Here is a 23910-nt window from a genome sequence, read left to right as displayed (position 1 = left end):
GCTCGATAAATCGTCTGCCTTTGAGCTTGTCACCTACAACAAGCTTTTGTGTCATCGACATGGCACAGAATAGCCCCACTGGCTCTCGAAATCTGTGGCGGCGAGTTTCCATTTTACTTTTATGACGGCCATGTTCTCTCCTGCATCAAGGGTACGGGCCAGACAGGCGTTCATCGGTGTAACTGACATAAAAAGACTCGGAGACGGAGAAACGGCTTAATTGGGTATGGTAGGGATTGATTTTCAGAAGCATCCGGAAGAACTAGGACTGGAGTCTGGAGGGCGGATTGCATACGAAGCGCGGACGAGTAACGGGGTAAACGGAGGGGGTGTAAACTCCGCTGAAGATGAAATGTTTTTTTCAAGTATAATGTATCCTAGATCGATGTGTTCCAACTCGGACTATCGTGTGTAGAGATATCAAAAGACAAATCCTATTTCAGAAGAGATGCTTGTTGTTATCTTGTGCCATCCGTCCGATCAAGTGCCCATGAATGGGCATTGGCCCGTGTCCCTAACGTTGCGCACAGGCCAGCTTCGAAGCTTACGTAACGAAGATTTTTCTCTAGCTTCAGACGCCTCCAAGTCAGTCGAGGTCGAGGATCAGGAAGCTCACCACTCCAGACAGACATTGATCGCGGACCTGTCGTCGATCCCACTCCCCCCAAACAAAGATGCACCAGCAGGCTCTGCGATCGGCCGGCAGCCGGATAAAGCCAGACGTCGTTGCCGTCAAGACGTGCATACGAACCTTTTCCACCACGCAATTGCGCGCCGCCGATCCCTCCAACACTAGCAGCAATGAGAAGGGCGCCGCCCCTAGACAGCCGACCGGACGAGAGCGATCCCGCGCCGCCGCCAGCGAAATCGGTCAATTGCTGAGAGGAGGTTCGAATGCTAAGCCTCTGTCGTCCGGTGGCCCCAATGCTGCCGCCGCCCCCGCGAAACCCAAGGTCATCGACATCAAGACCCTACCCACCCGCGGCGGCTCCAACTTTGTCAAGGTCCCCTCGAGCTTCAGAGGACGCGGCGGCGGCGCTGGTTTGGGACGAGGAGGACGCCCTGGGCTCCAGAGTGGCAGAGGAGGATTCGCCGCGCGCGGAAGAGGAGGCAGCGCCAGAGGCGGTCGCGGCGGTCGTGGTGGTGGTGGTGGTGGCGGCCGTCCGCCCCGTAGAAGGAGGGACGGCGAGGAGGACCCAAGGGAGAGGAAGGACCGCGCGGAGGAGTGGGAGCGGTTTTACCGTCCCGAGACGGCGGAGGAGCACGCGTGGTACCAGGGCCGCGACCACGGCGTCGCCGAGGCGTTCAAGCCCTCCATGACGGCAGAGTCGCTGCTCGGCTTCACGCCCGCGCTGGCCCTCGGCCAATCCGTGACCGCCAAGGAGAGCTCCGTCCTCTTGAAGCTGAGGGACGTCGCGGGCAACGCGAGTTACTCGCCCGATAGCTGGCAGCTGGCGGAGCACGTTGCCAAGGACCTCGCGTACAAGGGCAACGGTGTGCATTTTTTCAGCAGCATCGAGGAGAAGACGCATTTCCTCAAGACCATCAAGGAGATGCCCGAGGACAAGATGTCGAGCTACGTCAAGGCGATCCGCGAGGCGAAGCTGGAGGAGGGCGCCGAGAAGGCCGTGAGGGAGTACATTGTCGAGCGCACCATCAAGGGCAAGCACCAGGCGCCGCAGTCTGTCGCGGTCGGCAAGGAGCCGGCGAAGATGGCCGCTCAGGGTATCATTCACAACTCGTCGTATCACCTGGACGATTCAAAGAAGTTTGATGCTAAGATTGCCTCGCTTGTCGCTAGAGCCAAGTCTGCTGCTGCTGCTGCTGCTGCTCCTCCTCCTGCCAAGGGCAAGGCCGCGAAGGCTGCAAAGGCTTGAGGTGGGTTGTCTCTCGAGGAAGAAAAAACAAAAAAACAAAAAGCGAGCGAACGGGATGGGAGGGAGGAGGGGCTGCGTTGTAGGATTAGGGACCTGAAAAGCACACATTCATGTTGTACATTTAGATATCAAAGTCTCTTCCAACTGTACACTACAGATTTTGACTTTGTGAGGCTAGTATTGCAAAACCACACTTTTTTTTTCTTTTCTTTCCAACACCACCGAGAAGACTCTTAATTCTTTGTTGCATTTTCAACATGGTAATGTACATATATGTCTTCTAACCTTTCAACTACCGTGTCCCGTAGAATAATCTCTTGCTTATTGGAGCTTCCTGACAGCCTGCTGCTCGGCCGTCTCGACAGCCTTCATCTCCTTGTCCTGCAACTTCTGCAGCTCCTTGTCGGCGCGCCTCTTGAGGTCCGGCACGATGCTGCCGTCCTTCTGCCACTTTGCGTGCACCTTCTTGCGCTTCTCGGTGGCGGTGCGCATCTTGTCCCTCCACGCCTGCGCGGCGTCCTTTGCGCGGCGGACGACGACGTCCTTGTTCTGGGGCTCCACCTTGAGGATCAGCTCGAGCTCGTTGTCCGGGTCCCGCTGCGGCTGCTGGTTGAAGTCTGCCGAGGCCTGGATCGCGGACATGACGGGCTTGACGTAGTCCTTCTCGTGGAGCAACAGGGAGACGGTGCGGCCGCCGGGACGCGGCACGATCTCGGCGAGCTCGCGGAGCGGGTATGTCGACGGGTCCTTCTTGGAGGGCTGGATCGTCAGGGCGCCGATGGCGTCCGGCGAGAAGCGGTCGCCTGATTGCAGCTTCTTGAGGATCTCGGTGTGGTACGCTGCCAGGCTCTGGAAGCGCGAGGCGACGTCGGCGAAGTTGAGGGGTTCGGTCGGGTCTGGCTTCGGGTGCTTCGACCCCGGCACGTCGTCCGGGTCGGACTCGTGCTCGGCGGGCGCGGCGTGGGAGGTGCGGGAGACGACGTCGGGAGAGTCATTGGTCGGGTAGCTCGGGGCCTTCTTCTTCTTTTGGAGGGTCGTGGTGTGGGAGAAGGGGCGCGCGGTCGGGACGCTTGATGCTGCGATCAGGCGAGTTGCCAGTGGTGTCTGCTGGCTGTAAAATTGGTCAATCGGTGTTTGTTGTGGTTGAGAGTGAGAGTGAGGGTGAAAATGAGAGTGAGTGTTTTACCTTCGTGAAGCTTGTCTGAGGCCATTGGCACTCCGTAGAAGCGAATTGGAGGCTCTGAGAACTCGCATTTTGTTGACAATTGGTTTTTTGGTAAATGCTCTTGCTACTGGGTGCTCCGTTTGCAGCTACAACATCTGATGTGACGTACAGAGGTGAGTCGGCAAACTCGGCCACTCATCCCTGCAAACAGGGGTATATAGACGATGTTTTGACTCATTTTATCATCAAATAACGACGGTCGATTGGCCCAGTGGTCAAGGCATTTGCTTTACAGCATTCTAGAGTTAATTCTAGATGCATTGGAATCGCAAAGGATCGCAGGTTCGATCCCTGCATCGATCAACGTCTCACTCATTCTTTTGGTGTTTTGGCGACACTTGTGAGAACCAGCACAAATACCCGCCCTCTGATGCGCTAAGACGCTTGCTCTTTCCATAACATACATTCAGCACCTCTCAGCATTCATAGGACACTCAGAACACTTATCATTAAGTCATTAATGCAGGCTGACCAAACTCACAAGGTTGAGGATCACATTTCCCTGTAATTGCATCTACCCTTATACAGTGATGCTATTTTTGGCGCGGGGTGCACCCGTTTAAGCGCATCTCTGCAGCTTCCGCCAGTTGCGCCTTCTCACAAGCACGCGACGTCAGTGACAAGGCTAATCTTTCACCCACTCACCCAACACCCTCATCGTCAACAATGGAGATTGAGGTCGACGAGGACCTCTTGCGAACGGTCGCCTCGGGCGGCCAGATGGACTAGTGAGCCAACGATTCCATCACACTCTCAACCACTTCCCAAGTCTGATAACTAACCTGTGCTCGTGCAGCGGTCTATGGCCAGCTCTGTCGCAAGGAATTATCACGAGGCTAGACAAGGTATGCCCCGACCGGCGCCTCCCCCTCTCCCTCCCCCGTCACCCCCAGCTCAGACTGTCCGATTCTTTGGCCTCCCACAGGGCGCGCTCACATATTCGCTTTGCGAATGTTTCTAGATCGCCCACCATGAATTTCCTATTCCGAACCTGCCACCCCCTCGTCAACACATTAACCCGTCAGGCCAACAACATCCACCGCTGCTCTCTTCGATCATAGTTGAACCCCCCAGCAGCGTGCCCTCGTCTCAGGATGCGGACAAGGAGAACAACCAGCCGGACGCCCCGACTTCCACTGCCGACAGCGATGCGACCGCCACAGCAGCGCCAGCGCCAGCGCCAGAGCCAGAAGCTCCTGCTTCGGGCTCCCTCCCGGCCCAGATCGAGGCGATGCTGATCGAGATCAACTCGGTCCTTTCGACGTTCCCAAAGTACCCGCCGCACACCATTCAGCGTCTGGCCGAGCTCGTTCTCGAGCCGCGCCGCCACTACCGCCACCTGGCATCGTACCTCCACGCAGTCGACCGCGTCGTCCACGTCACCAGCGGCGCAAACGTTTACCCTCTCCCTCCCGCGGTGCCCGACATATCCGCCATGACGCTGCTTTCCAACGGCACCGTGAGCGCAAACGGCAGCTCGCCTCAAGACCCAGCCGCCGCCGTCTCCTGGGGCAACTCGACGAACTCGGTCGCCTCGACCGTCGGCACGGACGAGGCTCTCGGCGGTGCCTTACTAACCCCTATTCCCTGGCTCACGCGCCGCCCTTCCCCCGGCTCCTCCTCGCCGGCCTCGTCCAATGGCGGGGGCCCGGCCGAGATCCGCACCGAATCGACAGAGACAATCGACGGCCCCAACGGCGTCGGTAGTATCGAAACCGTCAGCGTAAGCGTCAACGGTATACCGTCCATGGGCGCTAGCAATAACGGCACCGCCGCCTCAGGCCGTGGCATAACGCAAGGTGAGTTACTGCGACAGGAGCAGGAGCAGGGCGTCGTTCCAAGAAACCAACTCGCGCGACAAACAGAAGAAGCACAACTGCAGGCCGCCGCCCTTCGCGCCAGCGGCGGGGGTGACGGCGGCGTCAATAGCCCCGAGCAGCAGCAGCAGCAGCAGCAGCAGCAGGCCACCGCCGCTGCTGCGGCTGAAGAAGATAACGAGACCCCGCACGCTCGCGGACCTGAAGAGATTGGCGTCGACGATCTCGGCCCACAGAGCGTCACGACGAGCTACGTCGGCGGACCGGGCATGGAGATGCAGGGGATTGACGTCGAGGCTGCCGTGGGCCGCAAGGCCGAGCCTCGCGCCACCCCGCCGCCCGAGGACGCCCAGACGGAGGATGCTCCCGCGGCGACAGAGGACGCGGACGACGCTACGTCAGAGGCCAGCACCACGTCGCATCCCAAGCGGGACGCCAACGAGGAGCTGGAGGGTGTCGTGAGCAAAAAGATCAAGGAGGGCGAAGGTGATGTCGCCACGGCGGGCGAAGATGTCAAGCCCGAGAGCGGAAAAGGAGAAGAGGCCAAGGAAGAAGGCGGCAATGAGAAGGAAGAAGCCACCGAGTCTGTGGAGGCTGATGGCGAGAAAGAAGAAGTGAAGGATTCTGACGGAGCCAAGGAGGAAGCTACAGATGCGGCAGCACTGGAAGAAAAGTCCAAGACCGAGGCTACGGAGGCGAGTAGCTAGGATTTGAAAGACACAGGCTCCTTGCATTCATGGAAAGGGGAAGAAATAATAAACACAAAACAGAATCCAGGGGGAAAAGGGGGGGGAGGAGAAGTCGCGTATTCTTTAGGGGGAAGGGGGAGCTAGAGATATGATACCATGAACCGCTTTCATCGAACCCCATGCTCGCGTTTTTTTTTTTTTTTTTCGTCGTCCAAGTTTTCCAAAGCGTTATGGAGGATGACTTAGGGTTTACGGCATTGCATGAGGAATTATAATGAACGAAGGCTCGGATCGTCACGCATGAGTTGGTATTCTTCCACGATTCACTTCAAGTGTGCTTTGACATCTATTGACAATGCTTTGCATTTTATGCGAGCCGTTATACGTCCCATTTACCGAGGGGAGCTTGATCATTACAGCTCCAGGGTAAGTGAAGCAGCTCAAAGTTTAAAGGGGAAAAAATACATCCAGGACGCCTTGCTTTTATAATCCGCCCAAAGCCCAGATGCCCATTCCCGTTTCCGTAAACGCCAAATACATCACGCACAAGCGCCTCACAAAACTCTCGTGATGCTCTCCTTCGTAATGACACTATTCTGCTTATCATCTCTCCTAACCCGGAAGAAACTGTCGCAAAAGTCGCTGCACCGCATGTGTCGCAGGAACTCCTCGTCGTGCGTGATAACAATCAGCTGGAAATTGCTCTGCGCTTGGCGAGCCTTGATGATGGCGTGCAGGCTTTCGGCCAGGCTCTTGATGTTGTCCTTGTCGAGGTTGGTCGTCGGCTCATCGAGGGCGATGAGGCCGCAGTTGACACCGAAACTCTCGGCGAGGGCCAAGCGGATGATGATACTGGCCAGCACCTTCTGACCCGCGGAGCAGCGGCCGCGCATGTCCATTTCGGTGTCCTGCTTGACCATGCAGACGCGGTAGTTGTACGAGCGGCGGCCCGTGGTCGCGTTCTCGTTGTCGGAGCGGATGAGAATGGTGTCGATATCGGTACCCTGGTAGGTGCTCTGCCACAACTCGCCAGCGATGCGGTTCACCTCTTCCATCTTCAGGCTGTGATACTGCATGATGGCCTTGTCCAGAGCAGCGCTGTACCGGCCCAAGTCCTCGATCGCAGCCTTGGTAGTCTCGACTTTGATGTGCGACTCGCGGTATTTCTTGGCCGCATTTTTGTATTCCTGTTCCCACTCCGCTATGAGCCGGCCCAGTTCCTCATCTTTAGTCTTCATCTGGCCCATGATGGAGCCGCGGTCGGCAACGAGCCTGTTGTGGCGGTTTTCTAATTGCTTTGCCTCCGCAATCAGAGTCTTGTAGTCCTCGTCCGCATCACGGGCCTGCAAGTTCTGAATATCCCGTCGGAGGATCTCCAGTTGTTGTAGGTTCTGGCGGTACTTCAGGTTGTTGCTGATGTTCTGCTTCTTTCGGTCACCGTTGTCAATATCGTGCTTCAGCTTGTTGGTCCGCACGGTCAGGTCCGAAATCTCCTTGTCAAGCGCGGTGATGGACTTCTCAAGAGTAGCAATCGCACGCTGGTTTGACGCAAGTTCGGAAGGCCCGCCTCTATCAATATAGTCTTGGATGTCACTCTCGACCATCTTCAGTTCAGTGACGGAATCAGCAACCTTGTCGCGCTCCTCTGCGATGCCCTGCTCCTTGGTACGACCACGCTCCAGAATATCATTTCGGACTGATCTAGCCTCGGCGATCTCGGGCTCAATGCTCTCCAACTCCTCATCCGCCTTGCTGATCAACTCTTTCTGGTGGGCCTGGTCATCCTTCAAGGTCTGAATCTGGTTCTGGAAATCCTTCTTGCGCTCCAGCTGGTTGAGGGCCTTGCTAAGCTTGTTCTTCAGCTCACTCTTTTCCAGCTCGAGCGCGTTGAGCTGGTCTTTCATGCGCTGTCGGTCAGTCGATATTTTCGAGATCTTGCTCTTCAGAGATCTGATCTGCTCGTTACAAGAGGCCTGCAGTTCATGAATCTCATCAGCGCTCCGGCTGGCAGCGCTGGATGACTGCTGAGACATAATCCGGTCCACTTGCGCCTCAGAATCCTTGATATCCTTGACGGCCTGTGTGATGTTGATGACGGTCTTGTTCAGAGACTCAATGTCATTCAGCTTTTCTTCTTCGGCGCTAACAACGGCATCGTGTTCCTCTAGCTGTCTTTCCATAGCCTCGCACTCGGCCTCCAGCGATGAAGACTCCTCCTTAATACCGGGGACTTCTTGCATCAACCGCTGATAAGTTTCGTACTGAGTCTTAACCTTGCGCAGCGAGCCAAGGATGGCGGTTGAGTTGGCAAGATCCTCCTCTGCCTTCTCTTTCTTGTTAGGGTCAAGAAACTTGACCAGCTTGTCTGAAAAGCGGGACTTGGCAACATTCTGCTTGTCATCGAATGAGCGATCGCAAAGTCGACATTTGTTCTTCTCCTGCAACGTCTTTTGACAGCCACGGTAATAGTCGGCCAGCGCATCAAGCAGGCTGATATCAGTAGTGTACGTTTCCACATCCTCTTCGTGCAACTTGACTTCCTCTTCGTAGTCGTCAATGGTGGCTCCGTCTCGAACTGTCTCCAAGGCGCTAACCACAGCATCTCGGCAACGAGCGGCCTCGGCCGTCTTCTTCTGACCTTCTTCTTTGGCGCTCTTAAGTCGGTAATCGACCTTTTGTTGCTTGTCTCTTAATGAGTCTCGCTTCTGACGGGCTTCAGAAAGAACTTTGTTCTGGCGCTTGACAGCGTCGTGGTACTGAGCCTCCAGAGTATCAGTCTGCCATGAGGAGCCAACATGCGTGTCGATTTTGGGCTTCCACGTATTCGTAAGGGTGTCCAGTTTGCGCTTGCGGTCCGACAACTCTTTCTTTCGCAGATCCAACTGTGCCCGTTCTGAGGCCAGTCTTGTGCACTCAATCAGTTCACGTCCCAGCTTCTCATTTTCGCTCTCCAGCTGCCAGAGCTTCTCATTGTCTTGCTGGAGCTGGGTATCGAAGTCGGCGCTTGTCAAAGCCTCGTTTGCTTTTTGCAGTCGACTTTCCACGTCCTCGAATTGGCTGTCCAAGATGGCTTTGGCACCTTCATCAATGTCTAGGCGATTGATGTCCATTTGCAAGACATTGACACGCTTCTCGATCGCGCTCAACCGCTGCTTGGCGAACACACGGTTTTGTGTCATGGTGGCCTTGCGGCCTTCAAGCTCGGTAATGACGCTTGCTGCTTGGTCGAGCTCTCGAGCATTCTCTTTTTGCACCCGCTCCAAGTCGCGCTTCTTGTCAGCCAAAAGTTTTTGTATTCGCTCGTTGAACGTCCTGATTTGGCTGTCTTTCAGGTCGCCATCATAGCCTCGGAAGCCGTGCGATTCTGCCGCCTTCCGAACCAACTCCATGCGGGTCTGAAGCTGTCGCTCATACTTGTCCTTGTCAGACTCGTGACGGCCTTGCTCAGCTAGCTTGGTAGAGAGCTCCTTGCGAGATTGGGCCATGCTCTGTTGCAGCTCTGAGTACTGGGCTTTGTTCTGGTCTGCTTCTTCCTGGTATCGGGACATGCGCTCCTCGTATTGGGCAAGCGAGTTTTCGAGATACTCGTCATCTTCAGAGAGCTCCTCAAGAGTCATCTTAAGGTCAGCAATGGCACCCTCACGGTACTTGAGCTGGTCCTTTTTGAATGTGAGATCATTGACGATGCTCAGATAACTATTGGCCTGTTCATGTTTTTCACGGATTTGCTCCTGGAGTTCTTCCATTTCAGCCGACAGCGCATTGCACTTTTCCCTCGCCTGCTCGATTTCAGCCTCCAGCGCTACGGAGCGCTTTTCGGCCCGATCGCCCTTCTCCTTGTTGATTCTATCCTGCTCCTCAAAGATTTTGAGCTTCGACAGCTCCTCGCCCTGCTTCTTTCTGAGAAGCTTCAGGTTATCGATGGCCTTTGTGTATCGCATCGCCTCGAAAATCTGGTCGAACTGCTTCTTCAATGCAGCTGGCTCGCTCATGGGCCAGAGGGACTCATCTTGGTGACAGAAGATGACATAATCGAGAATGGCTCTGGATACACCAAGTTCCCTCGGAATCCATTCATCCATTTGAGCGACCCTGGAGGAGGTGACGGTACGTTCGCCATTATTGTTGCAGGCCAGAGAACCCTCGAGGGTCTTGAGCGATCGGGCGGTTTTCTTGACGGTCAGCTGAAGGCTCCGCGTGGCGACAAACTTAAGGCCACCAGTCGAGGTGAAGGCCAGTTTGACCTGAGCCAAAACTTCCTTCTCTCCGCATAACTATGAGATTTGAATTAGCGAAGGTTTCCATGGCGTCTTCTGAGTACCATTTACATGCCTTGGGGTCATGAACGAAAGCTCCCCCTTTACTGTTTGGGGGCTGTTCGCCGGTGGTGGCATACTTTAGACACTCAATGATGGTAGTCTTTCCCGAGCCATTGTATCCGACGATGAGGGTCAAGGGCGTGTAGAAGGAGATGGTTTCGCGACTGCCGCCAAAGGAGCGGATGCCCTGGACGGACAGCTTATCGATCTTGGACATGGCTGGGGGGTGTGCCTCAGAAGGCCATGCGCCATGCAAGTGAAGAAATTCGACCTTGTGATGGGTACAATGAAGGCACACAAAGGTGAAGTTCAAATCAAGATCAAAGTGGGGGGTGGAGGCTCTATTTTGTGCTTGAGGTGGTGATTGCTGCCTGCCTTGAGACGGGCAACCAGTGCGGGCTGGAACGCGCAGGAAAGCACCGACACGCGACGGCGAGGAGGTGCGAGAAAGCGTGACCTCGCGCGCTCATCGATAAGATAATGGGATTGTGAGATAAGATAAGAGATGTATAATGCAATGGCATGCAGATGCAGGGTCTAGCTGGTCAGTTTCGCTCGGCCGAAGTTTTGGCGCAAAGCAGGTCCCCTAAGCCGGACCACGACCCCTGGGGTTTGGAATCGGAATGGAACCCAAGAGTTCACAGCTGATCACGGGCACAAAAAAAAAAAAAAAAAAGACACTAAATCGGGCGGACCTGTTTTAAAGGTTCCTACTAGTAAGCGGATGGATTCAACTACGTCATTGATGCAGCCCATGCTTGCTCTGATCTATTTCTTTGGGTCTTACGCAAGAAGCCAGTAGCAGGTATACATACACGTATACGACGGATGGATATGCCTTTAGTATTGCAACTTCTTTTGCTTTAATTTTTATTCATTTATCACTCATCTGTTTTACTTTACGGTTTTCCCTCAGAACCAAGGTACACAGGCGAGGCAGAAGATGTGTTGCTCTGGGTGAGTTTGAAAGTTTAGACCATTCTGCAACCCAAAACGAGGTTGTCTCTGCCGCCTTACCATTAAAAGTTTCCATATGGCTAGTTCAGGAACAGCAGACAATGGCGTGTCAGTATACGGCTACATGAACAAAGTGAATAAGCAACGGCAATGACGGAATGTTGGTGTTCTACAGCAAGCCGAAAAGGCCCAGTACGACAGATGATAGGATGTGAAGTTTTGTGAATCTACGACATAGGATATCCATATAGCATGGCCATGCTCGTATCCGTCGCTTGAAAACCATGCGGGCATCAACGGGAAGTAATGGTCATGGACATGCGTGGTCAAACTCTCCATACTTGGCTCCAGTAATGGAGAAATTGGGCTTCTCTTCTCAGGCACTCCGGACTTTGCCCAGCTGCCCAGCTCCGCGCCGCAGCGGACACGCTGAAGGAACATGAAGGGTGCAGGGAAAGGACTGCAGAAGGGTGGGGACTGAGACGCCGTAAGAGTGAGAGCTCCACAGTACCCTGAAAAACAAACAATTTAGCAGCCTGCCGTCCCCACTTGTGGCCCCATACGCTGTTTTGACAGACCCAAACGCAGCCCCCGCAGCAGTCAAAGGTCTACAGTGCCCGGGGCATTTGCTCCGGGAGGAGGCATCCCAGTAACAGAGTCGCAACGATCATCGCTGTACAACGCCCCTGGACAAGCAGCTCTGGAACCCATTGCGATGGACAGTTGGACCGTGTGCAGCCTTGAGGACGGCCATGGAGGGAGGCATGACGTGCCCGCTGTAAGGGAGGGTAGAAGGCGTTGGGCGGTCAATTGATGCTCTGCAGCAGCCCAATCCCCAGGGGACCGCACAGGGGCTTCGCAGCCTATTACTATTCGCTATGGTGGTACAGCAAGGTGTACAAACAGTGGTACCTGACTGCTACGGAGGGAAGGAGGGGTCCAGGAGTAGGGGAATTCCCATGTCCTGGGGACGCAAAATTGCCATGTGCTCCATTTCCATTTTGCAGTTTCCCATCTTTTTTTGTCAAGTCCCCTTGACTTTGGCCTCCCTCTTCCTTTCCATTTCTGACCACTACCAACTACAGGGTGCCACTACGGATATCATCGCCTTGTTTTCTTTTTCTTTCCTTTTTTTTTTTTTTTTTTACCCTCTCTCTCTCTCCCGCTGGCCACGACGTTACTTACCTTTTGCCTTGCGCCCCGATATGCCCCTCTACCTGTCCCCCCCTCGTCCCTCATCTTTCTTTCCCCCCTCCTCGATCTATCTGTCTCCCTTTCATTCCAGGTCCCCTTCATCTTCTTGTTCGCTATCCTTGCCTCTCTCGCATCGATCCAATCTTTCGACTTGGCTGGGTAAACTCGAGGCGATCTAAATACCCCCTGCCGACCTCGTCTTCCTCTCCCGCCACGCAATAGCCGGATAAAACGAGACTTGACAGAGACAACCTAAGCTCTCCCGCATCGTTGAACTCGGCAAAAGCCTCGACACGACTCGGCGCGACAGCCTGATGCGCTTTCTACCGCTGCTGTCTTTAAACTGTTATCACTGCCGCTGCCGCTGCCCCGCGCTATTACTTTCCAAGACTCGCACCGCTCCGCACCACACCTGAGGCAGGCCGAGCTGGACTGAAGTTTCTGCTACTGGACATCTAACCCACCCTTTATTAATGACTAGAAGCCCCCCTCCTCTCGGGATCTCTTTCTCAATACACTACTCGATCAAACCTTGGCGTCGACGTTGTCGTCAGTTCTCGTCAATCACTGTGCCGCACCGACTACGCATACTGCCCTCGTTCCCCTGCAGTTTAATTATTCCTTTTTGTTTCCATCACAGCGAATAGAACTTCCTGGCCAGGAAAAAAAAGACATGAATGGTTAAGGAGTGCATTAGTCGACGCACAACAGCCCCATATTCCGTTCCCTACTTTTTTTTTTTCCAATTTTCACATTTGATTCTAGACGTCCGGAGTCAAAGGCCTGTTCCCGGAGACTGTGCTTTTTCGCCCTCCGACACACCCCCGACCACCACCGCCAACAGCCAGCAGCACTGCCGCACCCTCTGCCGGTGCCCTCCGCAACTAAGTGGTTGCTGCTGTCGCTGTCCTTGTGGCTCTACTGCTACTACTCTGGCGGTTGCTTTCACCCTGCAGCACCAGCACCACCAGCACCAGCGCTCCCAAAACGTCTAAACCTTGCCGCCGTTTGAATTGGTTTGCAAACAGCCCAAACGTGGTTTTGGATTTTCAGTGCCGTACCGTGACTAGCTGGGGCACTTCGACCCCTCGGAGCCCCATATCAGTCGCTACGCAAATCGCCAAATGCCTTTGTTAGAAGGCCATCTGTGCTAGTATCTGCATCGGAACAATACCTCCCACAACCATGTCTCACGGACCACCTCAACCTCCACTAGCCAATATGTTTGGCTTGGGGCCCCAGGACGCTTTCTCTGCCTTTGATGCTGTTCGTCCCACCCGCTCTCCCTGTTGTCTGATGCCTCTCACTTTGCTATCCTAATCCACCTTCGCCTTTCCTCTTTTCGTTCCTCTTCACGACCCGCCCGCCCCAGGCGCATCCTCTCAACCCCGTTCAAACCATTGCTTACCGCTCCCACTAAGCCGCGCTGACGCAATGCAGATGGCCGAAGCCGACCCCAACATCATGTCGTCCCTTTTGGACCCTACAGTGTACGGGAGCTTTGACGCCATGTCCATGAACATCGACAACCCCGCCGACGATAACGCTTTATCCGCCTTCAACTTCAGCAACACCCCCGTACCCGACGGCCTTATCGACGACAACAATTCCATGAACAATAGCTATTCAAACAATGGCGACGAATCTACAGGCGTCGCTGGTGCGGGGCCTCCGCCTGTTGGTGGTATTTCCTCGCAGGCTCTGCAGCAAGCCGGGAGCACCCTTACCGAGTTCACAAAGAGGCGGAATTGGCCCGCCAAGGTCGTCGAAGAGCTCAAGGACTTTCTCCAAATACTCGACGCCAACGGTCGCATACGCTATGTGTCGCCCAACATCTTAACCCTGACCGGGTACTCGGCCGAAGAGATCATCGACACTTTTCTCAAGGATCTCGTCCACCCAGACGATGTTGGTGTTTTCGTCGCCGAACTTAACGAATCCATTGCCTCCGGCAATCCCTTGCGCTTATTCTTTAGGTTCAAGAAGAAAGACGGGAAATACACCATCTTTGAGTCAGTCGGCCATGCCCACATCGCCGCCGCCAAGTTTGCGCCGAACCCGCACAACCAGTCTCCCTTCTGTCAGGCCGTGTTCATGATGTCGCGCCCCTACCCTACAAAAAATGCAGGGCTTCTAGACTCATTCCTGGAACACAAAATGGAGAACGAGCGATTGAGGAGGCGCATCGCCGAGCTTCGCAGGGAGGAGGAAATGGAAAATGAAGAGTCGCAGAAGCAGTGGCAACAAAGCCAGGAGGGCAGGTCAGATGTAACGCCATCGGAAACCACAATGACAACCTCCGTGGCGAGCGCATCTCGCGCCGCTGACAGCTCGAATGACAAGACGTCCGCTCTGAATGTCGCACTCACCCAAGAGGCTCTGGAAGGTGTAGCAGGAAGCCGTCCGGACTCGCTGAAAGAAAAAATGGCCCGGTATGAGGGCGCTTCGCACACAGACACTATCGAAATGTTGACCGGTTTGAGATATATCGAGGGAGAAAGAAGTCGCGGCATCACGACAGGGAACGCAAGCCCAACCCTCATCAAAGGCGACGCCGGAATCGCTATCCCCCTTGACAGGGATCCTCGAACAGGCGACAAGAAGAAGAAGCTCAAGACTTCAGAAGAATACGTCTGCACTGACTGTGGTAAGTTTCAACTGCACCTGCAGCGGTTTATCGGTGAGTTGAGCTCTGATGGGTCTCTCCAGGTACTCTCGATTCACCGGAATGGCGCAAAGGCCCAAGTGGTCCCAAGACGCTGTGTAACGCTTGTGGTCTCAGATGGGCCAAGAAGGAGAAGAAGAACCGGCACGGAAATAATGCATCTGGCTCGCTGGCAGTTGAACGTTCAACAGTTCAGAGCTGAGGCTAGGTAATGGGTCAATACTTGGCGTATCTGTCGATTTGTGGTCCCCCAGAGAGGGGCGGTGGTGGTTGTTACCGTCCACCGGCGTTGGCGTCTAGAAGAAGGCACGGTGCAGGCTATGACTTTGACGAACATACGGCCGTCCATTTTGTTTTCAGCTTGTTCCAATTTTTTTTTTTTTTTTTTTTTTTTTGCAGCAACCGAGATACCTGAACACGACACTGGATCATGGGACAAGGAGCACGAGATTTCGGCAAGGCAGTTTCAAGAGCGAAATTTAAGCCACATTGTTTTCAAGCGGCAGTCGCCCAACGAGCCAGATGCTGCAAGCATCGAGACAACCATTTTCCACCTCGGCGTGTTCTTGCAGATATGTCTTCTCTTAGGGCAGGACGACTAGCGGTCAGCTAAAAACCCTGGCCATCAGTGTGTGGGCTGCAGAAAGAGGTGATGTCCTAATGGGAACGCTCCTGGAAGAGGGGCTCCCGTAGATGGCTTTCAGTTGGCGACAGCCATGCCCACTCCCAAGAAGAGGCATGGGTCTAAGTGGGAAGCCGCATCTACAGAGCATGACTACTATCCCACGTCAAGCCACGCGAGACTCGACCATTACAGTCGAACTGTCTTGCGCTTTGTTCATAGATGTTGACTCCCGAAAGTCGTTAGTTTGCTGAAACATCTCGTTTGCGCCCTGAAGACCTGAAATACAGCTGAGCATGCTCTGATCTTGCATCCATGACAAATCAGGCCATCCCAGTACGGGAGCCATGATTGGACGGGCTGGCCAGCAATCATGGATGCGAGCATGATGGTTCATTCATGAATGGAGCGGGGGGGTGAGCCCGGGGACTTTAGTGGCATCTCAGCCGTGGAGGGGTCAAGACACACGCAGTACTGGCCATTCGTGAATATGAGGGCTGTGAGCGCATTCTTTACGCCTGTACAGCTGCGTCGCCCAACTCCCATGTACTTTACAGGGTAGGCTAGCCAAATGGCAGCTACAGAAAGGGGTCTGCTGCTCCGCTCACATTTAGCTGACGGGATGTGGCAGTGACAGGCAGTGCGCGGCCATTGGTTCATTTCGATATTTATTCCCGTTGCGGTTGTTTTTTGCGCGCCCACCCAGCTGTAAGGAAGGGGTCCGTTGCTTAAGACAACCGATCGCCCGCTGCTGCTGCGGAGACGCGGTTCTCGTTCCAACTACAAGGACCTGCAGCTCAGGACACGTAAATGCCTCTCTTTCTGCCCCCTCCTGACGAGTAATTCTATCTTTTATCATCATCAGGGGAAAAGGAAAAAAAAAGAAGAGCAAAGTTCGATCAACCATCACAATGGACAAGTTCATCAACGCCGCGTCACAGAAGGCGCAAGAGTACCTGAGCAAGGACGACGACGACAGGAGACCCCAGCAGCAGCAACAGGGCCACGGTACGTTCAGCAGTTATCGCTACCGACTGCCCAACTAGCTCCCCCCTTACCTTACCTACCCCGCCATTACTTGTGTCTGGTCTAGTGTATGACTAGCTCCCCTAAACTACCCCGCGGCCCCTCTCATTGAGAAAGCTTGTTACTGACGAAAGGACGCCATCACTACTGAGTAGGCCAACCTCTCCCTGGAGGCGATAGTAAGTTTTGATCAATTCTTTTTTTTTTTTTTGCTTTTTTTTTTTGGGGGATGCTTTATTTTGATCTGTGTCATGGTCCCTCGTCTGAACTGTCTTCTTGGAGGGGAAAGAGACAAAAAAAAACTTTGATTGTCGTGTTCCTAGTTTGCTGACGCCCAGTACTTGCAGAGTCTCACGGAGGCAACTACCCTGCTGGCGGCGGCTTTTTCCCCGATGATGACGATGACGACTACCGTCAGGCCGCCAACGAGGCCTCTCGCCGCGCCGGATCGAGCGGCGACTCGGACTTGTTTTCGTCTGTTCTCGGAACGTTGACGCAGAAGAAGACGCAGCTTCAGAACGAGGACATTGATGAGGATGGTGAGTGATCCCCTACCATTCTATACCTGGCGAAACGGAGAGTGAAGACCAACACTCCCGGGGGCGGATCAGATGCCGTGAAGAAGCACAAGAAGTTTTTCGGAGATGACGACGACGACGAAAAGGCGGACGACAAGGGTCTCGGCGCCGCTGCCGCCATGCAGGCCCTCAAGATGTTCTCGAGCGGCGACACGGGCGGACAGAAGCAGAGCCAGGGCGGTTTCATGGGTCTCGCCATGGCCGAGGCCAGCAGGGTAAGTTGGAGTTTCCCCGGAGCCTCTTCCTGTACGAAGACGAAAATGCCTGACGTTTGTTTCTGTTAGCTTTTTGATCAGCGTCAGTCCCAGGGCAAGGTTGCCGAGGGCACCAGCAAGGAGTCTGCCATCCAGCAGGCCGGCGAGATGGCGCTCAAGATGTACTTTAAGAGCCAGGGTCAGCAGCAGGGCGGGTTCATGGGCCTCGCGTCCAAGTTCCTCAAATAGGCTCACGGACGATGACAAGAATGACTTTTGAAACGTCGGAGACACATTTATGTCACTTTAAGAGAGAAGCAGCTTGTTGGTCTTGCTTGTCGTTTATGCGTTACGGTACAGTCCGGTTGACATTCAGATACTTGAGTTTTATTCAATTGCCAAATTGTAAAAGACGTGCATTTAAACCCGTATTCTCTCCCTCGTGTCTCGTTTCCTTGGCTGTAGATGAGAAAAAAAGAAGAAAAAAAAAGAAGAAGAAGCGAATCACGTGTGTCTTGCTTAAACGTTCTTCTTGGCCTCCAGACCGCCGCCGTTCTTGGTGAGCTCAATCACATCCACCCACCCCTCGGGTCTCCGTCTCCCTTCCTTGTGAAGGTACGTCTCGGCCTCGCGCGCCCAGCCGAGGATCTGCTCCTCGCACCCCCACTCGCCCATTGCCATGAGACCGACGGGGATCTTGCCCTCGCCCTGGACGGGGTCGGCGTACCCGACGGGCGCCGTCACGGCGGGACAGCCGCTGACGTTGGCGAGGTAGACGTAGCCCATGTTGGCGATGGTGGTGTTGGTGTCGGAGACGCCGTAGGCCTCGTCGCCCGGGTGTCGCGGCCATCCGGCCAGCGGCGTCGTCGGCGTGACCAGCAGCATGCCCGGGTTCTCCTCGAACAGGTGCGCGAGGTGCTTCATCAGCATGTCGCGGATCTGGGCGTAGCGCATGTAGTCGCCCGCCGGCGTCTGCGTGCCGACGCACATTGTGATCCTGTTGGCGTCGTTGATGAGGGACTGCCACCTGGCCGGGTCCGGGTGGCGGTGGCGCGCGAGCTCCTGCATCTCCGTCACGCAGGTGACGGAGTGCATGAGCTGGATCTCGCGGAGGTAGGGGATGCGCACGTCGATGACCCTGTACCCTTGCGACTTGAAGTGGTCGACTGCGCGCCGGCAGATGGCCTCGACGGGAGCCGAGGCGCGGGACCACCAGGCCTCGTCGATGGCGATGGTCCTGGGCGCCGAGGGGGACGGCGGCACGGACGGCGTGTAGAGGCCCTGGATCGGGTCTTGCGGGTTCGGGCGCGACATGAGGCGGTAGGCGATGGTCAGGTCCGCCACCGTGGCGGCGAGTGGTCCCACGACGCACATGGACGAGTTCATGGCGCACGTGCGGTGGTGAGAGGGCTTGAGGCCGTAGACGCCGTTGAAGGAGCTCGGGATGCGGACGGACCCGCCGGCGTCGGTGCCGATCGAGATGGGCACGATACCGGCGCCAAGCGCCGACCCGCCTCCGGAGGAGGAGCCGCCCGGGTAATATGACTTGTTGTGCCAGTTTGTGGGTGTACCCCAGCGGGGCTGTGAAAGTTAGCATTGGAGGCCCCCGAGGGGAGGGAGTTTCTGGGTTCAGAGAAAAAGGAGATGGGGTTCTTACGTTACAGCCGTTTGTGTCTGGGAGCTAATTAGTGTCTGGTCTGGTCTGGTCTGGTCTGGTTTGTATATGAAGCGGGATGAGAGACTTACCACCACCCAGCTCGTGCATGGCGTTCTTACCGACGATAATGGCGCCGGCCGCTTCAAGCTGCTTTACAGGCCACCACGTATCCTCGGCAGGCTTGAACCAGGGTAGGTCGGGACGATACTGCATGCCGTTGTGGCTCACGTAACCCTTGACGTCGATGTCGTCCTTGACGCCGATGGGAACACCATCAAGGGGACCCAAAGGCTCGCCGCGACGCCAACGCTCCGTGGAAGCGCGGGCGGCGTCGAGGGCGAGGTCCTCGCGGCCGTGGGATGCCACCCAGGCGTTGGCGTAGGGGCCGGTTTCCGGTGGGGGATGGCCCTCGGCACGGCGGATCACGGGGAGCAGCGCCTGGACGATATCAAGCGGCGTGAGGGCGCCAGTGCGGTAGAGGGCGTGATAGTCCGCGCTGGACAGGTAGCGGGCCGGCTGGTCCAGCGGAGCAGGTTCCGTGAGATCCGCGGAAAAGGGAAGCGGTTCCGGATGGGTCCCCGTCTCTGAGAGGACGATGACATCGGGCTAAGAGACTCATATCAGTAGCTGCGAGTGAGAGTGAAGAAGTTGTTGAGACGGACATGATAGCGGCACCTGTAGTCGTCAAGACCCGGCAGGTCCCTGAGTGAGCCGAACTTGGCGTTGCGCCAGAAAAAGCGCTGGACAGCGCCGGAGTTTCCAAGGCTGAGGTTGAGAGTGAGTAATTGGCTAGTGGAGATAGATGTGTATCAAGTGAGATGGACTTACATTGTTGCGCCGGCGACTAGAGGCCAGCCACGGAGGACGGGATTTTCATCCTCCTTCTGTGTCGCTGTGTTGGCCTGGGTCGGTCCTTCTTGAGCGCCGGGGTAGTTGGCGTATTTACGGTTCGGAGCCATGATGCTGTTTGTAAAGCCGCAAGGCCCGAGATGATGTGTGTATCTCAATGGACAAGCACGGGGGCCAGAGGAAGCTATCGGGGCGAATCAGCTAGCTGCGGAAGACTACGATCAGAGAGGAATTAGGATTCGAAAAGAGCACAAAGCAAGACAAGACTAGATGGAAGACTCCAAGCTCCAGGTAAAGGGGCACCAGATGTCGTCGTGGGAAAAGACGCTTGGGGACCCTCGAGGTTCAGACTTAGGAGCTTAGAGTTTCGTTACAATGGAAGGTTGAGCTTCCCTTTCCCCCCTGGGCCTTGCTAGCGGAAACATACACACAGACATACCTTGGGTAGCAGTGGGATTTATGAGATGTATAGGGGTGGTAAGATAGATTGAAACAGACACGGGGAAAAGAGGAGCAGCGCCAATGTCCGGTTCGGTAGCTTATCTCACCTTGTATCTTGAAGGCCCCGTTGTTGGGTGCAGACTGAGGTTTGTGGTCCGTCACATCCATTCCACGCGTCCCATCCACCCACGCATCCGGAACCCGCGAAAGAGCTCGGATCGGCAGCACTTTGGAGGAAGCTCTGATGGGTCTTTACCCAGGTGGAAAGCCCCATATTTTCCGCTGGTGCAATGCCACTCGCGTACGGGTTCCGGTGACAAAAATGCAGGGATGGGTAGGTGTTTTGTTTTGTCATGGTGTAGGAAACTCGCTACCTCGGCATCTCTCAGTCTTAGTATGCACACACGCACATCTGCCATGTACTAGTATTCGACTTGCCACAAGAGGAAAATACTCTCGGTTTGGCACCTACACGTAAGAATCTCTCACCTATACTTTTGTACATCAGCCAAGCTTATGCAGGGGGGGGTTTGCTCTTTTTTGACATGATCCTGCTGCATGTGCCGTTTCCATGCTGACCAGATTTTCAAGTTTATACTAGTTAGTATTCGTTGTCGAAGGAGGGAGCATTGACCTGAGGTCGAGCACAAGCTCTTTCTGGTTCTTTTTTTTTTTTTTTTTCTCTTTCTCGGACATTCCAGCACCTGTGAAGAGGCACAGGCCACCACCAGCGGTCTGATGTCTGTCAGTTCTTACTGCTATGTATGTACCTATGCCACCTAGCGTACTACACCGTGCGTAGCTAAGCTTGCTACAATATAAGTAGGGACTACGTATGTACAGAAGGTCAAGCGTTATCGATAAGACTCAAAAACCAAAGGTCCCCCCACCCCACGTGCCTGCGTCTGACCGATTTCATTAAGCCGATCTCCCGTCGGTCGGACCTGCAAAAGTCTGGGACACCTCACGCGACCTGAAGAATATCGACGCTATCGAAGGCCACCAGGTCTGGCACCTCCACCATTCCCCAGTTTCATATGGGGGTTATAACTCCAGCATTATTCGCAAGGGGACGTATGTATCATACTTATCGCAAAAATTTTAATTTATTTAATTCATCTGTCCTTGGCCCAAAAAAAAAAATTACCTCAGCATTGAGTGACATGTAATCAACGTCACCAACTTCGCATCGATTGTCAAGAAACAGTCATGATGCTCCCCCAGAACGCGCCGTCATTGCCGTTTCTTCAACGCTCCAATTCAGGGTTCCCCCATGATCATACATTCCCACGATAGCCCGGCTCGTTCGCGCTAGAGGCGTCAACCGTTTGTTGTGACACATTGCCCCGCTATCCCACTACGGCAAAGCCTAGGGAGCTAACACGCTCCGTCCAAGAATGCTTCGAGAAAGAGCCTCCCTCGACTAAAGCAGTAAGTAAAGTAGCCTTGCCTACACTATGTTTATGGCATGGACTCAACGCTCTCTCTTCATCGCAACCGAGGCTACAAGGATGGCTTCCCCCAAACTAGAGTCAAAAACGTACATCACGTGAAAATGTTGCAACAACTTGAGAGTGACGTGAAGGAGCCAATCGAGAGGCTCTATACTTCTACATACGGCCGCGCTATCCCGTGGGAAGCAGCTATTCCAGGCCAGACATGCCTATCTCGCTCGCTTAAACCGAACGCCATTCCAAAGCAGAGGTCCCTCCTAAAAGCCCGTGGGCGAGGTCTCTTCCAAAGTTTGTCCAAGCCGTGTCCGACGGCACCAAAGCGAGTGTTTTCCCTCCCCTGTTTTCCCAAGGGGGGGTTTGTTGTGTCATACCAGAGAAAAAAAAAAAAAAAAAAAGGAAATCAAGACCCAAAACGCCATGCCAATCCTGTTAAAAGAAAACAACGAAAGAAAATAGAACCTTTTTCTTTTTTTGTGCTCATCTGCCCGTGTCGAGACTTCGTGTGAATGCCGTTCATAATCATGGGATGAGAGCGTGAAATAATGATAAAAATTGCCCAGGTGCTGTGAAAGACCATTTGGCAACGTCAATGTCGTAAAAGAGGCATTGCGCGTGAGGGGGGTTAGGAGAGAGCGGATGTAAATGACAGGGTATGTCGACCCGCGTTGTAAGATCGAATCTATCTCATTGATGCTTAAAGCATATGCCTGTGTATCATGCTCCCTTGATAGTCGAAATATGCCGTTTGTCTTTCTCTGCTTTGTTTACTCATTTCCTCCTATCAAGAAAAGAAGAAAAAAGAGTTACTCTGCAAGGTTTTTGACAAGACGGACGAGTACTATCGAAATAGTAGTATTCAGCGCTTCGCCATGTTGTTGAGTCGCAGAATTCTAGTCCGGAACCACAAGACGAAGCTGGTCCAGGCACCCTGTGTCTTGCGCTTGGCAGTTAGGGAGCGACGAGGGCCGTCAATGGTGGCCTCGTCAGCGACAGGCGCCTGGCCTTGGTTGGTGCTCTCGTAGTTACGGCTGGCGAATCCAAGCTCGCCCATGGCCACCTTCTCTGCATCAGGAGCAGTTTTCTTACGGCTGATGGAAGGGCGGATCATTTCACTAGAGCTATTGCGGGCGCTGATGGTGAAGCTTTGCTTGCGCGCAGCATCCTTTGCCTCTCGCTTAGCTTGAGCCTGCTGCTCTTGGTGCAGCATGTGCTGCTCCTTCTCGTAGCGCTGGGCCTCCTTAAAGTTTTCGCGTTCCCGTTTACGCATGTCCTCTCTGGCTTTCTTAGCCTCCTTGGCGCGCTCCTTCTCCTCCCATCGGCGTCTTTCCTCTCGGATACGCTCCTGATGGAAATTGGAGTCAATCTCGGAACGAGAACGAAGACGGAAGCCTTCCAGCGAGGTGCGCAGGGGAGACATGGCGGTAGCTGACGTCGAGGGAGATGTTGTTGACAAGGTCGAGAAGGTGGGTGCCGTACTTGACACTGCTGCAGACTCTGACTTTCTGCCAATGATGTTGATATCTGAGTGGCTTGAGACGTGAACCAGGCGGGATGAAGCCGTGTTGGAGTTTGTGCGGCTGGTGTTGAGACGTAATGAGGGAGGGCCAGTATGAATATCTGATAATGAAGATGTACGACTGGCCAATGAAGGCCGACGGGGATATGAGGTGGGATTGTTGACGATGGTAGTGGAAGAGGGCGTCACGTAGTTGCTGCGGTGGGAGCTGTAATGTTGTTCCAGTAAGTCGTCGTCGTCCTCGGTAATTGTCGGAGAGTAGTCACGAGGGCCACTGTTGTTTCCCTGGTCGAAGCTGGCAAAAGAATTGGCGTACGATAGAGGTGGTGTTGAGGTGCGAGGCGTCTGTTGGAAAGGGTGGACAAAACTGCCGTTTCGGTGGCCACTGCCGCTGGTTGCTATACTGACGTGGGAGGTGCCACTGGTTGATCGGGCGTGGCTGAATTTGCTCCTTCCATTCCCGTTGCCGGTGTTGAGGTCGGTGGCCGAAATGCTGAAGCTGACGTCCCTGCCTCCGAACGATCCTTCCTTCTCTCTTCCAAGGCTACCACCATAGTTGCCAAATGACGTTTGCTCATCCCAACTACGGTCCAGATCCAGTGAATTCTTTTCCGAGTGCGACAGCTTTTTCAGAATCGGCTTGACCACTGTTTTGCTGCGCGACTTTGACAGCTTGCCTGGGGCAGAGCCCGCTGAATCCGTGTACGACGACATCGCGAACGGCTTGTAGGAAGCGCAGACTGCTTTTTTTTTTCTTCTTCTTTCCTACACACTCTTCTCTCCAACAGCGGCTACTGGTGTTGAGCCCCTACTATTCCTGTTGCTACCAA

At 54.5% G+C, this 23910-nt stretch overlaps 8 protein-coding genes across 8 annotated transcripts; 4 read left to right on the top strand and 4 right to left on the bottom strand.

The window, feature by feature from the left end:
• Positions 1 to 674: 674 nt before the first annotated feature.
• CTRU02_209994 (uncharacterized protein) lies at positions 675 to 1877 on the top strand (the record flags this gene model as incomplete). Its single annotated transcript, XM_036720813.1, has 1 exon — positions 675 to 1877. One exon carries the CDS (start codon positions 675 to 677, stop codon positions 1875 to 1877), a length of 1203 nt encoding a protein of 400 aa, XP_036587653.1.
• A 321-nt stretch (positions 1878 to 2198) lies between these two features.
• Positions 2199 to 3131, bottom strand: CTRU02_209993 (ribosomal recycling factor; the record flags this gene model as incomplete). Its single annotated transcript, XM_036720812.1, has 2 exons — positions 2199 to 2988; positions 3064 to 3131. 2 exons carry the CDS (start codon positions 3129 to 3131, stop codon positions 2199 to 2201), a joined length of 858 nt encoding a protein of 285 aa, XP_036587652.1.
• A 1202-nt stretch (positions 3132 to 4333) lies between these two features.
• Positions 4334 to 5626, top strand: CTRU02_209992 (uncharacterized protein; the record flags this gene model as incomplete). The annotated part of the gene is made up of 1 exon (XM_036720811.1): positions 4334 to 5626. One exon carries the CDS (start codon positions 4334 to 4336, stop codon positions 5624 to 5626), a length of 1293 nt encoding a protein of 430 aa, XP_036587651.1.
• A 536-nt stretch (positions 5627 to 6162) lies between these two features.
• CTRU02_209991 (DNA repair protein rad50) lies at positions 6163 to 10144 on the bottom strand (the record flags this gene model as incomplete). The annotated part of the gene is made up of 2 exons (XM_036720810.1): positions 6163 to 9882; positions 9941 to 10144. 2 exons carry the CDS (start codon positions 10142 to 10144, stop codon positions 6163 to 6165), a joined length of 3924 nt encoding a protein of 1307 aa, XP_036587650.1.
• A 3119-nt stretch (positions 10145 to 13263) lies between these two features.
• On the top strand, positions 13264 to 14945 carry CTRU02_209990 (GATA zinc finger; the record flags this gene model as incomplete). Its single annotated transcript, XM_036720809.1, has 3 exons — positions 13264 to 13344; positions 13519 to 14725; positions 14788 to 14945. The coding sequence occupies 3 exons, from the start codon at positions 13264 to 13266 to the stop codon at positions 14943 to 14945; spliced, it is 1446 nt and encodes a 481-aa protein (XP_036587649.1).
• Positions 14946 to 16276: 1331 nt separating this feature from the next.
• CTRU02_209989 (beta-flanking protein) lies at positions 16277 to 17412 on the top strand (the record flags this gene model as incomplete). The annotated part of the gene is made up of 4 exons (XM_070205375.1): positions 16277 to 16373; positions 16739 to 16930; positions 17003 to 17184; positions 17254 to 17412. The coding sequence occupies 4 exons, from the start codon at positions 16277 to 16279 to the stop codon at positions 17410 to 17412; spliced, it is 630 nt and encodes a 209-aa protein (XP_070061023.1).
• Positions 17413 to 17682: 270 nt separating this feature from the next.
• On the bottom strand, positions 17683 to 19779 carry CTRU02_209988 (n-acylethanolamine amidohydrolase; the record flags this gene model as incomplete). Its single annotated transcript, XM_036720807.1, has 5 exons — positions 17683 to 18744; positions 18821 to 18837; positions 18910 to 19426; positions 19483 to 19585; positions 19649 to 19779. The coding sequence occupies 5 exons, from the start codon at positions 19777 to 19779 to the stop codon at positions 17683 to 17685; spliced, it is 1830 nt and encodes a 609-aa protein (XP_036587647.1).
• A 2641-nt stretch (positions 19780 to 22420) lies between these two features.
• CTRU02_209987 (uncharacterized protein) lies at positions 22421 to 23794 on the bottom strand (the record flags this gene model as incomplete). The annotated part of the gene is made up of 1 exon (XM_036720806.1): positions 22421 to 23794. The coding sequence occupies one exon, from the start codon at positions 23792 to 23794 to the stop codon at positions 22421 to 22423; it is 1374 nt and encodes a 457-aa protein (XP_036587646.1).
• Positions 23795 to 23910: the final 116 nt, after the last annotated feature.

This window comes from Colletotrichum truncatum, assembly GCF_014235925.2.
Source record: "Colletotrichum truncatum strain CMES1059 chromosome Unknown Contig_0006, whole genome shotgun sequence".
Classification (NCBI taxonomy): Eukaryota; Fungi; Ascomycota; class Sordariomycetes; order Glomerellales; family Glomerellaceae; genus Colletotrichum; species Colletotrichum truncatum.
This window is presented reverse-complemented; position numbering and strand designations above follow the sequence as displayed.